This window comes from Cydia fagiglandana, chromosome 9, assembly GCF_963556715.1.
Source record: "Cydia fagiglandana chromosome 9, ilCydFagi1.1, whole genome shotgun sequence".
In the NCBI taxonomy this organism is placed as follows: Eukaryota; Metazoa; Arthropoda; class Insecta; order Lepidoptera; family Tortricidae; genus Cydia; species Cydia fagiglandana.
Genome location: NC_085940.1, coordinates 135,543 through 152,664, shown reverse-complemented (window position 1 = coordinate 152,664; position 17,122 = coordinate 135,543). Strand labels below are relative to the sequence as shown.

Below are 17,122 nucleotides of genomic sequence, written 5' to 3'. Positions count from 1 at the left end.
GGCCCATTAACTTGGGTATTAAATATCTGGGAGACCGAGCTTTGCTCGCAAAACATAAAAACTCAAAAATGCCCGTTTTCCCAGAGATAAGACCTAGCTAGATCGCACCCTCGCATTTTTGAGTTATTTTGCGTTTTCAGAGCAAAACTCGGTCTCAGTTGTTATTACGTAGACAAGAATTGCTCGTTTAAAAGTATTAGATAGATTTATGACAATACATTCTACGACTCTTCTCTTTCCGCTCAGATTATAAATCTGTACATAAAGTGAAGTCAGCCATTATACTGGCCCCCCTTGCGCCATCTATCCTATGATTCCTATCCCATGCTTTTTTCCAGTAAATAAAATACTTACTGATATTTTTTTACAAACAAATCGTTATCGATACTTATCTGTGTACCTACACTATGCAGGTAACTTTACAAAATAAAACGATTTCCCGCTATTTTACGAAAAGTGGAATCTATTGAGCGTTGCGAGGGTTTCAATACTTTCAAGTCACGAGGTTTAAAATAATTTCAAGTCGAGGAACGAGGATTAAATTAACAATGATTTACTAAACACTAATGCTGTTCTCAACATGTGCGCCGCGCCGCCGCGCCGCCGCCGCCGACGATTTTTCCACGCCGCCGCCGCCGATAAATTTGACCGGCGTATAATCGGCGTGGGAAATTTTGATACCTATCGTGTCTTATTCCATGTTGCGTAGTGAGTAGATAGTGTCAGAGGTATAATTTATAGATCCTTATGCTTTTTCGCTTATTATTTGCCAGTGAAGCATATTAGCATAATTTTTGTTGTTGCGGTGTTAGCTGTGATAACGATTTAGCGTTAATTTAAACAAGATCTTGTTTCTGGATCTCAGGTTATTATTTGATATTTTATCGCACAGCTTTTTTGTACAACGCATTTTGTTTTACATCAATAGTCTCTTTATTGTCAATTTAATCAGTGAACTAAAGTCAAGAAAATAGCAGGTTCATATCCTAGGACATAAACATGCTATTTTCTTCTTAGAATCTCCAGCAAGCTGTAATTGCGTAATTTATAATTTCTCGTATGATTCTGGTGACACGCATGAGGGTCATCAACAAGACATCAATGTCATCATATGATAGATATGATTTGATTTATTTATCACATAATATACAATTTCATCTAAAAATACACACGATCAATTCTTAGTCATTTTATGGTGATTATCAGCTTCTTTTACTTAGTAATATATATTTCAATCAAAATTATAAAAGTCAGGTTAAAACTTCGTAATAAGCTATACCTAAACAATGATACCTACTTATAGGAACTTAAATCACCAAATATCTTCACTAAGCTAGGAGTAAAGAAAACAAAGTAGACCTTAACATTCTATAAAACGGGACACTCCAAAGACATTCTGTTGAGCGAATCAACTGGCCAGATAAGTTTACTTTCGAAAACGACGATATCTTTAGTCTTACATAGTTTTCTGTTAAACTTCAGTTCAGACAAATGTAAAGTATTCATCATTATATCGTAACAAATCCTAAGTGAGGCGACAGCGGCTGCGAAAAGTCAATGTAGATTTAAGGCAACTTAAAGATTTTTTTGTGTTTTATTTGTATTTCGCTTAAAAGTAAGTAAAAATACTGCCTAAAATGTAGCGTTATAAAGTATCCTTTTTAATTTAATATTTAAACATACCGTTGGTAACCATTAGGTAGGTATTGGTAATAAATGGTTGCCAAGTGACATGCCGGGATATAATTTTCGGCAATAATTTAGAAAACACACATAATATGCTTTGGATAGCCTAGTAAATACTCAGAAGGCTTTAATGTAGAGTTTCTACAGCCACGTTCTCATGCAGTATCAAAAATTATGCCACGCCGATTTCACGCCGATCACGCCGCCGCCGCCGGTCAAAAAATCATCGGACGCCGCCGCCGATGATTTTACCATCGGCGCACACCTCTAGTTCTCACTCAATAATCAAGGACGTGGCTCCTCAGATGCTCTATCCTCGGAGACGGTGTAAAGTACCAACATAAATAAGTATATTTCTCTCTCTGCACCAATTGTAGATGTCTGTTTGGCCCTATGGTTGACTGGTAGAGAATGCCATTTGGCATTAAGTCCGCCATTTGTACATTTTTGTATATACTTTGTGCAATAAAGATTAAATAAATAAATTAATTAATGTACCTACGGGTTTTGTTTACCGTCCACATATACATAGGAAGCTAGCTAGTAACTACTAATTAACTAATTGAAGTCTACTTACGTAATAGCGGCTTGTTACAATCCAAAACTTAGCATACTCCTGAAACGTCCTAAAACTTCATTACAATGCATGTTAACTTATCAAAGTCACAGTTGAGAACAAGTTCGTAAAGTACAGAAGTTGTGTTGAAATACGCGCGGTGGCGCGGGAGGGAGGAACCAACGCTGGGCCCGGCGGGCGCGCGGTGACTGCCGCCGCCGCCGCCGCCCGCCGGCAATGTCGCCAGCCTTTTCGGATACAGGGTGGAAGGTTGGGGTGGGTCAGGGAACACTTCCACGCGTCACCTTTCCAGACGTATGCTTTGGGTGTTATAGTTTACGACAATGAATTAATTTACAATTCAAAAGGTAATTATTTATTTACATAATAAGAGCGCTCTTACAAGAAAAGTCGAAATAATGCAAAATTGATGATACTAGTCGACGAAATTCAGGACTTTGTGCTCATTATTAGAAGCAATGAGTACTTGTTCCAGTAAAAGCGTCTTCTTATCTTTTTAAATATCGTTGTAAATATTAGAAAAAACACTTATTAAATGAGTAATGATTTTTTTTCTGATGGTCGTTTCCGAAAAACCCCGTGAAGCACTGAATGGGAAGCTCTTATTTGGAAATGTTGAGAAGTTTACTCTGCTAAACCTGGCTATTTTGTATTACTAATACCCTGTACTTTAGGCATATCAAACGATAATTTTCCTACATACCTTTGAGAAAGAGAAAATCAAAGTAAAACGAACTCAATTTTCGCTCCGAAACAAGTGTCAATTCCTACGAAAATCTACTTAATATCGAAGTCATTTTCTTACTCAAGCAATCTGCAACGTTTGCTTATACTGTTGGTATACATTAGTGTTTATGAAATTCTACTCTAATTTTTTGGCAATTTTTTGAAAACTACTCTAAATTACCGATGACGCGCGCTCGCCAGCTCAGTGCCGCGGCAGAGCTTGTACAGGCAGGACGTGTGTCGGTCGGCTCCGCACATTTTCAACGGCGACGACGAGGTTTTTTATCATTGAGTGCGGCGGGCGCCGTGTAAAACGCTATACTGTGTGCGTGTAAACCGCAACGAGAGACTTTGATCCTAGCACTGTTTTTTACCCGACTACGGCAACGCAAAAGGAGGGTTATGATTTTGACCGGTATGTATGTGGGTATGTATGTATGTATGTTCATTTGTTCCCTCAGAACTCCTAAAGTACGCATTATAATTTGACAAACGATATGTCATTCGAATCGTCTTAAGCGTCCGCTGGTTATACTTAGGCTATATGACGTCACAAAAAAAGGAACACGGCGCCCTCTAGAGGTCATAAAGGCACGAACCAAAAAAATAAAAATAAGTAATGATGGCGTGTTGTATATCATTTGAAAGAGCTCGATTAGCACATTTCAAATATATACATATTGTTAGCTTTTGCACCCGGCTTTGCTTACATGAACCCGATAAAACATTAATTTATCGGGTAGGTAATTCGAACTACGAATCTATAAGCGCTCTGAATTCTATCCGCGTATTACCCGATCAAGGCGATACAAGAAGGTTTTTGCAAAAGAAATTTGTTTGGCCACTATATACATGGTGTTTTTTAATGATCTGCAATATTTTATAAAGTGAATAGGTATAGAAGTCCAGATCAGCCAAAATGTAGGAAACAGCCCTACATTCCCTACAAGAGACGTACGAGGCACGCTGTACGTACGAGGCTCGTTGTACGCGGCAAAGCGGCGCCCTCATACTAAAAGGGTCGGGCGCTCGGGCGCAGCCCGACATACGAGGCTCGCTGTACGCGTTCCAAAGCCGGGCGCCGAAGGCGCCCTCATACTAAAAGAGACGGGCGCAGCCCGACGTACGAGGCTCGCTGTACGCGTTCCAAAGCCGGGCGCCTTCGGCGCCCTCACACTAAAATAGTCGGGCGTAACCCGACGTACGCGTTCCAAAGCTGGGCGCCGAAGGCGCCCTCATACTAAAAGAGTCGGGCGCAGCCCGACGTACGAGGCTCGCTGTACGCGTTCCAAAGCCGGGCGCCTTCGGCGCCCTCACACTAAAAGAGTCGGGCGTAGCCCGATATATGCGGCTCTCTGCATGCATTTCTGTACTGCGGACGCCCTCGCAAAAGTAATATCAAGTGACTTCAAATAGTTAGTAACGAAATCATGACCCCAAAATTAATTAAATAAAAAATAAGTTCAAAAACTAAAACCCGACTACTGCAAATCGCGCTCTAAAAAGTATGAAACAAGATAGAATTCTTATTTTATATTCTTATTTAGAATTCTTATTCTTATGCCACTTTACCTTAAAGTTTATAATCGTGGCATACGACCACGGCGATCCTCTGAATCTCTGTAAATATATAAAAAAATAGTAAATTATATTACGTTGTATTTTTTTATTGAAAAAATGGTAACTTTTATAATATTCCCTGTTCGATAATTTTTAGATAAGAATTCTATCTTGTTTCATACTTTTTAGAGCGCGATTTGCAGTAGTCGGGTTTTAGTTTTTGAACTTATTTTTTATATAGTATTATAATTTATAATGGTACAGTTTAATAAACTACCGGACAGGATTAAAAATATTTGAAACGACCTGACATTCTATATGTATTTATTTGACTCAAGATAGTACTCAGGGTCTGATGATGGAGCCGGAAGGTGGTCACCGGTACCAATCAACCATGCAACTAAACCACTTCGTGTTTGGGCACGTTTGATTCGGCTCAACAAGATCTTTGACTTAAGATAGTACTCAGGGTCTGATGATGGAGCCGGAAGGTGGTCACCAGTACCAGTCAACCATGCAACTAAACCACTTCGTGTTTAGGCTCGTTTTATTCGTCTCAACAAGATCTTTGACACAAGATAGTACTCAAGGTCTGATGATGGAGCCGGAAGGTGGTCACCGGTACCAATCAACCATGCAACTAAACCACTTCGTGTTTGGGCTCGTTTGATTCGTCTCAACAAGATCTTTGACACAAGATAGTACTCAGGGTCTGATGATGGAGCCGGAAGGTGGTCACCGGTACCAATCAACCATTCAACTAAACCACTTCGTGTTTAGGCTCGTTTTATTCGTCTCAACAAGATCTTTGACACAAGATAGTACTCAGGGTCTGATGATGAAGCCGGAAGGTGGTCACCGGTACCAATCAACCATGCAACTAAACCACTTCGTGTTTGGGCTCGTTTGATTCGGCTCAACAAGATCTTTGACTTAAGATAGTACTCAGGGTCTGATGATGGAGCCGGAAGGTGGTCACCAGTACCAGTCAACCATGCAACTAAACCACTTCGTGTTTAGGCTCGTTTTATTCGTCTCAACAAGATCTTTGACACAAGATAGTACTCAGGGTCTGATGATGGAGCCGGAAGGTGGTCACCGGTACCAATCAACCGTGCAACGAAACCACTTCGTGTTTAGGCTCGTTTTATTCGTCTCAACAAGATCTTTGACACAAGATAGTACTCAGGGTCTGATGATGGAGCCGGAAGGTGGTCACCGGTACCAATCAACCATGCAACTAAACCACTTCGTGTTTGGGCTCGTTTGATTCGTCTCAACAAGATCTTTGACACAAGATAGTACTCAGGGTCTGATGATGGAGCTGGAAGGTGGTCACCGGTACCAATCAACCATGCAACTAAACCACTTCGTGTTTAGGCTCGTTTTATTCGTCTCAACAAGATCTTTGACACAAGATAGTACTCAGGGTCTGATGATGGAGCCGGAAGGTGGTCACCGGTACCAATCAACCGTGCAACGAAACCACTTCGTGTTTAGGCTCGTTTTATTCGTCTCAACAAGATCTTTGACACAAGATAGTACTCAGGGTCTGATGATGGAGCCGGAAGGTGGTCACCGGTACCAATCAACCATGTAACTAAACCACTTCGTGTTTGGGCTCGTTTGATTCGGCTCAACAAGATCTTTGACTTAAGATAGTACTCAGGGTCTGATGATGGAGCCGGAAGGTGGTCACCAGTACCAATCAACCATGCAACTAAACCACTTCGTGTTTAGGCTCGTTTTATTCGTCTCAACAAGATCTTTGACTCAAGATAGTACTCAGGGTCTGATGATGGAGCTGGAATGTGGTCACCGGTACTAATCAACCATGCAATTAATTATCTATCATGTAACTAAACCACTTCGTGTTTGGGCTCGTTTGTTTCGTCGCAATAAGATCTTTGATACAAGTTAGTACTCAGGGTCTGATGATGGAGCTGGACTGTGGCCACGGGTACCAGGCTACCATGTTACTGAACCACTTCGTGTTTAGGCACGTTTTATTCATCTCAACAAGATCTTTGACACAAGATAGTACTCAGGATCTGATGATGGAGCTCGAAGGTGGCGACGGGTACCTGTCTATCATGCAGTGTTGGCATCAATCTGAACGAAATCAATCCGGATCCGGATTGATCAATTGAATTGACGCGTCAATCCGAATTAATCAATCCGAATTGATCAATTCGAATTGATTTAATTCTGATTGACGCGTTAAATCCGATTGAATCAATTGGAATTAACGCATCAATCCTCAATTCGGATTAAATCAATTCTCAATCTAGATTAACCTAGGGTCCCTTTCCCTTCCCTAAGATTTGTTTTCAAAGGTGTCCTTTTTAGGGACTTACTTACTGGACTTAAAGTCGATATCTGAGGTTCCCAGAGGTTCGAAAACATGTTCCTGATGTCAGTATTGACTGATGTCCCTTTTAGGGACATTTTTCGAAATTGGCCAATTACGTTCATATTCGTAATCGATGTCGACCATAGGTCCCGAAAAATGTTTCTGACGTCAGTATTGAAGGATGTCCCTTCCATTTCGGGACATTTTTTTAAATTGATCGTTGGCACTTTAAAACGATATCTGAGATTTCCAAAGGTTCCGTAACATGTTTCCGACGGCAATACAGACGGAGTTTCCTTTTTTTCTGGACATTTATGGGACATTTCTTCAAATTAACCGATTGCGTTTAAAATCGATATCTGAGGTGCCCAAAGGTTTCGTAACATGTTTCTGACGGCAATACCGAGAAATGACCTTTTTTCAGCAGGGTGGCGTAATGCAGGTAGTAAAGTAAGTACGCGGCTAAAGTGTAGAATCTAAATATTGCCATTGAAACCATATTTTGCACCTCAGATATCGATTTTGAATGCAATCAGTCACTTTCAAAGAATGTCACCAAAATGTCCCAAAACAGGACACCTTTCAATATTGCAGTTGAAAAGATGTTTAGAAACCTCTGTTTACCTCAGATATCGATTTTAAACGCAATCGGGTAATTTCTAGAAATGTCCCAAAAAGGACATCTCTCAATATTTCCCTCGGAAACAAGTTTCGAAACCTTTGGGCACCTCAGATATCGATTTTGAACGCTATCGGTTAATTTCATGGAAAGTCCCGAAAATGTTCCAAAAAGGACATCCTTCATATAGCCGTCGGAAACATGTTTCGGAACCTTTGGTAAACTCAGATACCGCTTTTGAACGCATTTGGTCAGTTTCACAAAAATGGCCTAAATAAAAAGGGCATTAGGTACATACAAAGTAATCGTCAATCCGAATTGACGATTGAGGATTGACCGATCAATTCGAATTAACGATTAGTAATCGTCAATCTTCAATCAGAAGATTTAGAATTAGTTTCGTCAATCGTCAATTCGAATTGATTTTTTGCCAACACTGCTATCATGTAACTGAACCACTTCATGTTTGGGCTCGTTTGATTCGTCTCAACAAGACCTTGGACACAAGTTAGTACTCAGGGTCTGATGATGGTGCTGGACTGTGGCCACGGGTACCAGTCTACCATGTAACTGAACCACTTCGTGTTTGGGCTCGTTTGATTCGTCGCAACAAGATCTTTGACACAAGATACTACTCAGGGTCTGATGATGGAGCTCGAAGGTGGCGACGGGTACCAGTCTATCACGTAACTGAACCACTTCGTGCTTGGGCTTCGTGTTTGGGCTTCGTGTTTGGTTTATCACCTAGTGTCAAAGATCTTGTTGAGACGAATCAAACGAGCCTAAACACGAAGTGGTTTAGTTGCATGGTTGATTGGTACCGGTGACCACCTTCCAGCTCCATCATCAGACTCTGAGTATCACCTAGTGGCAAAGATCTTGTTGAGACTAATCAAACGAGCCTAAACATGAAGTGGTTTACTTGCATGGTTGATTGGTACCGGTGACCACCTTCCGGCTCCATCATCAGACTCTGAGTATCACCTAGTGTCAAAGATCTTGTTGAGACCAATAAAACGAGCCTAAACACGATGTGGTTTAGTTGTATGGTTGATTGGTAATGGTGACCACCTTCCAGCTCCATCATCAGACCCTGAGCACTGTCTTGTGCCAAAGATCTTGTTGAGACGAATCAAACGAGCCCAAACACGAAATTGTTTAGTTACATGATAGACTGGTACCCGTGGCCACCTTCCAGCTCCATCATCAGACCCTGTGTATCTTCAGTGTCAAAGATCTTGTTGAGACGAATCAAACGAGCCCAAACACGAAGTGGTTTAGTTACATGATAGACTGGTACCCGTGGCCACCTTCCAGCTCCATCATCAGACCCTGTGTATCTTCAGTGTCAAAGATCGTGTTGAGACTAATCAAACGAGCCTAATCATGGTACTACATGGTTGATTGGTATCCGTGACCACCGTAATAATCATCATTATCATCAGATCCTCAGTACCAGTTCGTTTTTAAACCCTCGTTGATACAAACTTTACAACCTATAGGTACCAAATGCAATGACGAAATATGTAAATAAGCGAGTACCTATAATTTCTTTCGAGTAATATACGTTCATAAGTACGAGTATGGGGCTATTCATAAATTACGTCGTTTCAAATGGGAGAAGGGGGGGGGGTCTGGACATCGGATGATGGTAGCATGACGTAGGAGGAAACAGTCATCCGAAGCATGATTTTTGGATGATTTGAGGGATGGGGGGGGGGGGGTCAAAAATAGATGACGTAATTTATGAACAGCCCCTATGTACATTTGCACTGCATTTAGTATTTTCGTACTTACCAAATAACAGTTTTAGGACTTTATAAGTTACAGTTAGTGTTGTTATGGTTGATTTCAATTATGCTTCGCGAAGGATCAAGAATGTTTAATCCATCATTGTAGTGCGAGTGTGGTAGAAGGGATCGGAATACTGAGCTCGCACGGCCTGCCGCAGCGCGTAAAATACCTAAACTCGCTCAACCCCGAAATGTAATAGCACTCATAAGTAGTTTCTAGCTTTGGTATATAAATTCTCAAGCGGCTGGAATTGAGACGTCTCACCAGCTCTGCCATGTTTGGAGCGGTTTCAGACTAGTGTTAAGTAGTTTTACGCGCGTATACGGTCCTTTCGGCGGTACGAGCTTAAACACGCACATTTCCCTACATTTGGTCTACACGAGCGTACACGAGCGTGCGAGTACGTAGAACGCTAGTCCGAGACCGCCCTACAATTTTTACGCCAGTTAACACCAATGTGTTCTTTTTTTTTAGCATAAGAAAGAACTCCACAGAAGCAAGCGTGCAGTTTTTATCAGGCTCTTTATCCTTTAATTGTTAATAATTATTGAATTATCTAATGTAGCATGGTCAATACATATAACTTCAAATTATTACCGCTAAAAGTGCCGGATTCAGAACCACAAGCTTACCCCTGCGAAGTTCTTTCTAATGCTAAAAAAACGAACTATATATAGTTCATAACTACCCCAAATTTCAATTCGATAGCTTAAGTAGTTCTCGAGATACTTAGCAATGTGAGAGACGGACAGACAGAGTCACACCATAAGGGTTCCTTTTTGGTACGGAATCCTAATTAACTGTTATAGGGGCCATCCTTCGACGCGGAGGATATAACCAATTAAAATCATCATCATGAGTCATTATGATTAAATAAATATCAGGTTTCGGGCAACTCGAAAATTTATTTATTTATTAGAAAACGCTACTAACTGACGTGCCCGCAAAAGGGTGGCCTTGTTTGGAGTGCGATGGTTGATAATAATACAAGTATATACACGGTGTAACATGAGGAAACCGAATAATTTTATCAGCGTATTCCTGATCATATTTAGAGACAAAAATGTCCTATAAACTTTTTTGAAATTCGCCTAGTTTCAGAGATATTATTAATAAAAAAAATAATAATTTGGCCAAGCCCGAGATAGCTCGAGGCATTTAGTGTTCCGTACGGCTACCATCAGTTTGGCATTGACATAAACGATATCGTGAACGTAATTTACTTCCTATAGGGGTATCTCTTTCGCACTAATACGTCAGTACGAGCGAGATGCATAGAAAGTAAATTACGTTCACGCCCACGGTAGCGTTTACGTCAATGCCAAACTGATGGTAGCCGTACCGCTCGCATCGTTACATTTTACAGAGGTTGTTTGCCTGTTTTTAGGATACCGTATTCAACTACACACACAGAATAATAGTACAAAGTGTCTAAGTGCGAAGGCCGAAGGCCGAGCTTTAGCAAAATGTCATCGCTTTAGCACAGAGCAATAGTACAAGTGTCTAAATGCGAAAGCCGAAGGCCGAGCTCCGCGTAGGGCCGAAGGCCCGAAACGTCCAGGATGTTAGTACTTAAACACAGAACAATAGTATAAGTATCTAAATGCGAAGGCCGAAGCCCGAGCTCCGCGTAGCCGCGCGTCAGTTCTGTGTTTAACCACTGACATCTTGCAGGCTTCGGGCCTCCGGCCTTCGCATTTAGACACTTGTATTAATTACCTGTGTTTAGAACTGACCTCCTGGATGCTTCGGGCTTTCGGCCCAATGCGACTTCAGCCTTTGGATCTTGCGACTTAGACACTTGTACTTAAAAATACTTGGAAAAGTTACGGGAGGCGTGCGTCTGTCGGACGCTTCGGATCTTCGAATCGCTCCTTCGGCCTTTGCATTTAGTTAGATTCTTGTAGGTACTATTGCTTTGTGTTTGTATACCGAAGTCGAGCATCTCGCGAATGCTTGATGTATTATAATAATTTAGAGTAAGCGCGCACCACGATTTTTTGTCCTGCGATAATTTTGTCGCAGAAATGCAACGTATGTGTTTATATGTTAGTGCGCGCATATGCGACAAAAAAATCGCTGCGATTTTAAAATTGTGATTTGTCACATTTTTCCGCGATTGTTCGCGACGCGATTGTCGCAAAGTGAATTGCAGCATGCGGAGTTGTATGGCCCTGCGCGCACTATGATAATAAAATCGCACCCCGGCCGGACCTCAGTCGGCATTTCGCTCTCCAAACCCCAACATCTCGGCACCTGCATCTCCAATGGAGTCTCAAAATGAGACGCTAGATGTTGGCCATTTAATTATGGAAATAGAAGGGGATCACCTTTGTGTTATAAATGCTCAAAGTCATACAGTGCGCGCAGTGAATTTTCTGCGATATATTACAGCGCGATTCTAAAATCGTGTCGCAAAAATTAAAATCGTGGTGCGCGCTTGGCCTATAATACCTTACATGTATACTCCTTCAATTTGAATTTAGAACTCATTACCTTAAATGTATACTCCTTCAATTTGAATTTAGAACTCATTATTTTTTTATGCCATATATATAGACTTTAATATTATTTAGAACTGCTAAAAAACAAGATCGGCTTACTTTAAATATTTCGTCAATTTTACCTTTGTTTCTAAAAATTGTGATATTTAACTGTCATATACTATTAATGTCTTCCAAAATTATTTTCTCGTAACAGGACTGAGGGGCTACCGCGAAAACCGAAATTCGCAATTTGCGGGGATCTTTCTCTTTTACTCCAATGAAGGCGTAATTAGAGTGACAGAGAAAAATGCTCGCAATTTGCGAACTTCTATTTTCGCGGTTATAGCCCTGAATCTTGTTGCTCACCGATCCGTTCAAAAATATACATAAGTACTGAATATATTAATTAATAGATATTATAATTATAAAATTAATACAGAAATGTAATGGTACTTAATGAAAAGGAATATTGTGTATATTGTTTCGACGAATCAGATACTCTCAATAAAATCTATACATGAGGCCAAAGCTGTTCATAAATATTAAATGACTTTATTATCTCTATACGCCTTACTAACTCTATGTGTCCTATTGTGGAAAAAAAAACACAACGACAGTCAAGAACGGAATTCTTAATTTGAATTTTTCAGATTTTTGAAATGCCTAGTCCATTGGTTGGAAAGCCCGTTCGAAATTGAAACTTATTTGCAATATAATAAGGTCGTATTTTGTAGATGTCTCTCATACTTATAGTAGGCTATTGAGATAAAATTAAATAATCCACAAAAATAAGCAAGCAGGATTAAACTTTGTGTCAAAGACATAAGTCATAAATTTCAATGTCAAAGTTTTAACTAAGGATGTTTCTCGCTAAATATGAATTGACCAGTGTAAGCATCAGTTAGCTAGCCCTAAGCAACCAAAGGTCAAGCTGCAGTTGAAAAACTAATAAAGATAAAGTTAAGCTGATAATTTTCCCGCCGTCTCCATGCTTCTTTAAGTTGGGTATTGACTGGTCAGCTGCCTGCTAGCTATAGTTTTCGCGAAAATCGCCAGGACAGAGGTGAAAATTTTTGTATGAAAACTTGCAACTTTAAATGCATTTTTTGACGAAACTATTGCAGTCTAAAATGAAGTCAAAATCAGTCCATCGACTCAATTTTTTGCAAGCTTTCTAATGGTACCCCACACGATTCTTACAAATGAAAAAAGTTTCAGCCTACCCCTCTCAACCCCCTAAATTTCCCCCTTTAATAAGAAATAAGCAATTTTGACTTATATACAATATGAGTGGTGGTAATTGCTATAACTGTTCCAAATTTTAGGTATCTATGTCAAACGGTCTCTGAGAAAAACGTATTTAACTGATTTGCAAGACCGAAGTGATCCCATAAGTGTTCCGTAAACAAAGTTTTGTACGGAACACTAACTAGTTTTTATTGTTACATAGTGTAAAAGGCCTTTTTGATAGTGATGTTGCTGCTATGGGACGTAGTCTAAATATTCTTTTTGATAGATGTCAAAAAGTGACAAGTAACACTTTGCAAAAAGTAGGTTCTACGAAAGAAAAAAATTTAAAAATCAATTTTAAGTGACAAGTTTACCAATAACATTTACTTTATATGTACAAATAAGTACATTCAAAAATTTGAAAAAACAAAACAATAAAAAAATTTTTTTTTGGCGAAATTGACCTAGTCATATTTCATTTTTAGGGTTCCGTACCCAAAGGGTAAAACGGGACCCTATTACTAAGACTTCGCTGTCCGTCCGTCCGTCCGTCCGTCCGTCTGTCACCAGGCTGTATCTCACGAACCGTGATAGCTAGACAGTTGAAATTTTCACAGATGATGTATTTCTGTTGCCGCTATAACAACAAATACTAAAAACAGAATAAAATAAAGATTTAAATGGGGCTCCCATACAACAAACGTGATTTTTGACCAAAGTTAAGCAACGTCGGGAGGGGTCAGTACTTGGATGGGTGACCGTTTTTTTTTTTTCTTTTTTTTGTTTTTTTTTCATTATGGTACGGAACCCTTCGTGCGCGAGTCCGACTCGCACTTGCCCGGTTTTTTTACTTCTTTTGACCTCAGAAATGCGTGGTTAAAATTATTCGGTTTCCTCATGTTACACCGTGTATTTCATCCGTATCACATTAGGGGCTATTCATAAATTACGTCATTTCAAATTAGGGGGGGGGGGGGTCATTTGAAGCATGATTTTTGTATGATTATAGGGGGGGGGGGGGTCGAACAATGTCAGAAATCGATGACGTAATTTATGGACAGCCCCTCAATTGATAGTAGGTACCTGAAGACGTATGGACTTGGAGTAAAGTGAAACACAGCCGTGGATTTTTATGTTTTATTATTGGCTACACTTAGTCATTACTTCACTTCCTTCACCTGGAGACCTGCAACAACACAAGCACATCGTTAACTCCGTGTACACCGCCGCACCGCCACACCGCCGCACCGCTGGTGGGGGCAAACACTGTGGCTGGAAATTTTTGTGGTTTAACTACTAAAACATGTTTACATTTTTTTAAATCTGAATGTAATTATCAGACATCGTAAATTGTATAACATTTTCGGTGCAGTGGAGTGGTGTTAACAGAATTAGTATAATCAATTTTAACCCTAATGATTAATTACGTTACCTTAATTTACCATTTCAGTTGGAATTGTTTATACCAATTCCGTTAACACCACTCCGCTGCACCAAAAATGCCATAAAATTTACGATAATACTAGTACAGTCACTTGTAATAATATACTACTCTTCGAAGGCCGCAAAAATAAGGGACGCGCCCTTATGTCTCTACAAATAACATTGTGTCAAATATTTTTGCTGCTTTCACTGTGTAACATATTATTGCAGGTGACTGCACCATTGATTTAAATTTAACTGCCATATTTTCTAACATAGCGAACTGCTAGAGTGTAAACTAATCTAATCACATACCTGGGGGCAGGCTCTGTTTTAGCTTCTCAGCCTTCTCCTTGTCGGTGATGACCAGCGTGTAGAGGAAGCGCGAGCATCGCACTTTGAACTTCACATTCTCAGGGTTCTTCTTTATTTTCACAGCTACAAAAATAAACCCATGTTTAATCTTGCTCATCAACACTAACTAATATGCTCTTCAAATATTAATTGACCAAAGCATAACAATGGTCTACGTTTTGACTCGGGCATTTTGCTTTTGTATGTTCGGATGTTCTCCTTTACAGGTCACAATTGTCAACCAATTCTCGTGATATTTTGTGACCAGATTTTAAGGCTCCTCTTTACGTTGGGCCAACCCCAACGCCAACGACGGACGCATTTATGCATTTGAGGGAGCAAGTGATATTGCTGTCATTCTAACGCATGGCTGCGTCCCTCGTTGGCGTTGGCGTTGGCCCAACGTCAAGAGGAGCATTAAATTTATGAATTAATAAAAAAAATTGTCAATCTGGTTTTTAGAAATTATGTATTAAAAATTCGGAGTCATGATACCTTGCGTCTAAACAAATAGGTGTATTGATATCATAAGAGTTATTTCTTTTTGAGACATGTTTACAGAGTAAATGGCATAAAATTCTGAATAATTGTATTGCTGGTTTAGGCGGTATTTAGTTTTTACTCGAGAATAAGTTGCCGAATTTTGTAAGCATTCGCTTTTTGTTTGCACACAGAAGGTAGCCAGTTTGATTACCAGTAATTGTATGCTAGGACATAACTTTATGTATTTTGTTACTTACTTAAATGTTGTATTGTTTTTTTGTTTTAAATATATTTTAAATTTCGTATTGTTTTTTTGACCAAACTGCTGTGTGGCGCTGTCGTCGTTTATGGTCCCAATAAGCTATGCTCGCAAGGCCTACAGCTCAGAGCCACTAGTAAATATTAAGGTATAATTAGCTTTTTGGAAAATGTCATGATTGATGGTTACATTGATGACTTAACAAAAAAGTAATACCTATGAAACTTGACGAAACTTGTATTCAGACCACTGGAGGTTAGCACTATTTTGATATACATACCTACTTACATCACAAATATCGGAATTATCACTAGTTTTATAACTTTAACCTCTTCCAATTAGCTGACACCGCATACTTATCGCACGTTTTGAATGGTTCATTTCAACGTTACTTAGAAAAATTTGAATATGAGTCTAGTCTACTCACATTTGGCGTCTTTCCTTCTCGCCTTCAGGAGGAAATCCTTAATGTCCTTGATTTCACGCGGCTGGAACATGAAACACAATATTAAGCTTCATCAAGAGAACGACTCAATAACAACAAGAGGTTAAGTTGAAACCGAAAAAACAAATCACAAACTATGTGACAATATAAACTAGTTTATATATGCTTGTTCATTATATGGGCCTTGAGCACGTATTCAATTTAAATTAAAGTAATAAACAAGAGATATTTACCATGTTGAAGTTGTTCCAAAGGATGACAAGTAACTGCAAAAAACACGAAGTTTTATCAGTGAAATACTATTACACATACATTAACAGGGACACACTGCGTCTATTGCAGTCGATTAATATCAAAAATCACCCCAATATTCAAAGATTAATACAGATTTTCGAAATAGTATACACAAATCGCACTTCACTCACCTGTCAAACTTTCTGAAAGAAATTGACATTGACAGCGAAGCCATGACATTTTGGAGTATCTATAGTCTATGGTTTAGGGAGCCACAGACATGCCACAGACTTATGCCGGCTACACACGTAACTATAAATCGTAGCGATTAAACTGTGCAGTCCGATTTGCGCAGTTTTATCTACCGCAGTTTTATTTGCGCAAACCGGACTGCACAGTTTAATCGCTACGATTTATCATTAACGTGTGTAGCCGGGATTAAATAATGCATAAAAAATCCTTCAAAATCTTGCACAAGGTGTATTTATCTTTTTTTTTTTTTAATCTTTATTTTGTAAAAAGGGTTTTTTCACAATTGAAAATGCCACCCTTATCGTGACATAGCAAAACAAATCAACTCTAACTCTTATTATCTACGCTTAATACCTAGGTTAACAATTTCATATATTTTCAATGCCTTTTTTGAATACGGGTAGGCTAAAATTAAGTTAACTTCACCCACGTCATATAAACTGCAGTTGTATTTTTGCGTGAAATATACCCTCTCAACCTCGTTTCGGACACATTCCACCAATATATGAAACACATCCTCCTTTACCCCACATTCAGTACAGTCTGGTGACTGGTTCTTATCCATCATGAATCCGAAACTATTAAGTGGTATGTGTCCGGAACGCAGTTTTATTTGCGCAAACCGGACTGCACAGTTTAATC

The 17,122-nt window shown here is 39.5% G+C and overlaps 1 protein-coding gene across 1 annotated transcript; it reads right to left on the bottom strand.

The window, feature by feature from the left end:
* Positions 1-14,154: 14,154 nt before the first annotated feature.
* LOC134667582 (large ribosomal subunit protein eL38) lies at positions 14,155-16,407 on the bottom strand. The gene is made up of 4 exons (XM_063525015.1): positions 16,228-16,407; positions 15,977-16,037; positions 14,769-14,891; positions 14,155-14,217 (listed from the first exon to the last, which is right to left on the bottom strand). The coding sequence occupies exons 1-4, from the start codon at positions 16,228-16,230 to the stop codon at positions 14,192-14,194; spliced, it is 213 nt and encodes a 70-aa protein (XP_063381085.1). The 5' UTR covers positions 16,231-16,407; the 3' UTR covers positions 14,155-14,191.
* Between the last annotated feature and the right edge of the window lie 715 nt (positions 16,408-17,122).

Excerpts from the sequence above, each read along its gene's own strand:
- LOC134667582 (XM_063525015.1), bottom strand. Across the intron at positions 14,892-15,976 it reads GAGAAGGAAAGACGCCAAAT|CTGTGAAAATAAAGAAGAAC; the intron begins GTGAGTAGACTA and ends TTATTTTTGTAG. Across the intron at positions 14,218-14,768 it reads AAAACAGAGCCTGCCCCCAG|GTCTCCAGGTGAAGGAAGTG; the intron begins GTATGTGATTAG and ends GTGTTGTTGCAG.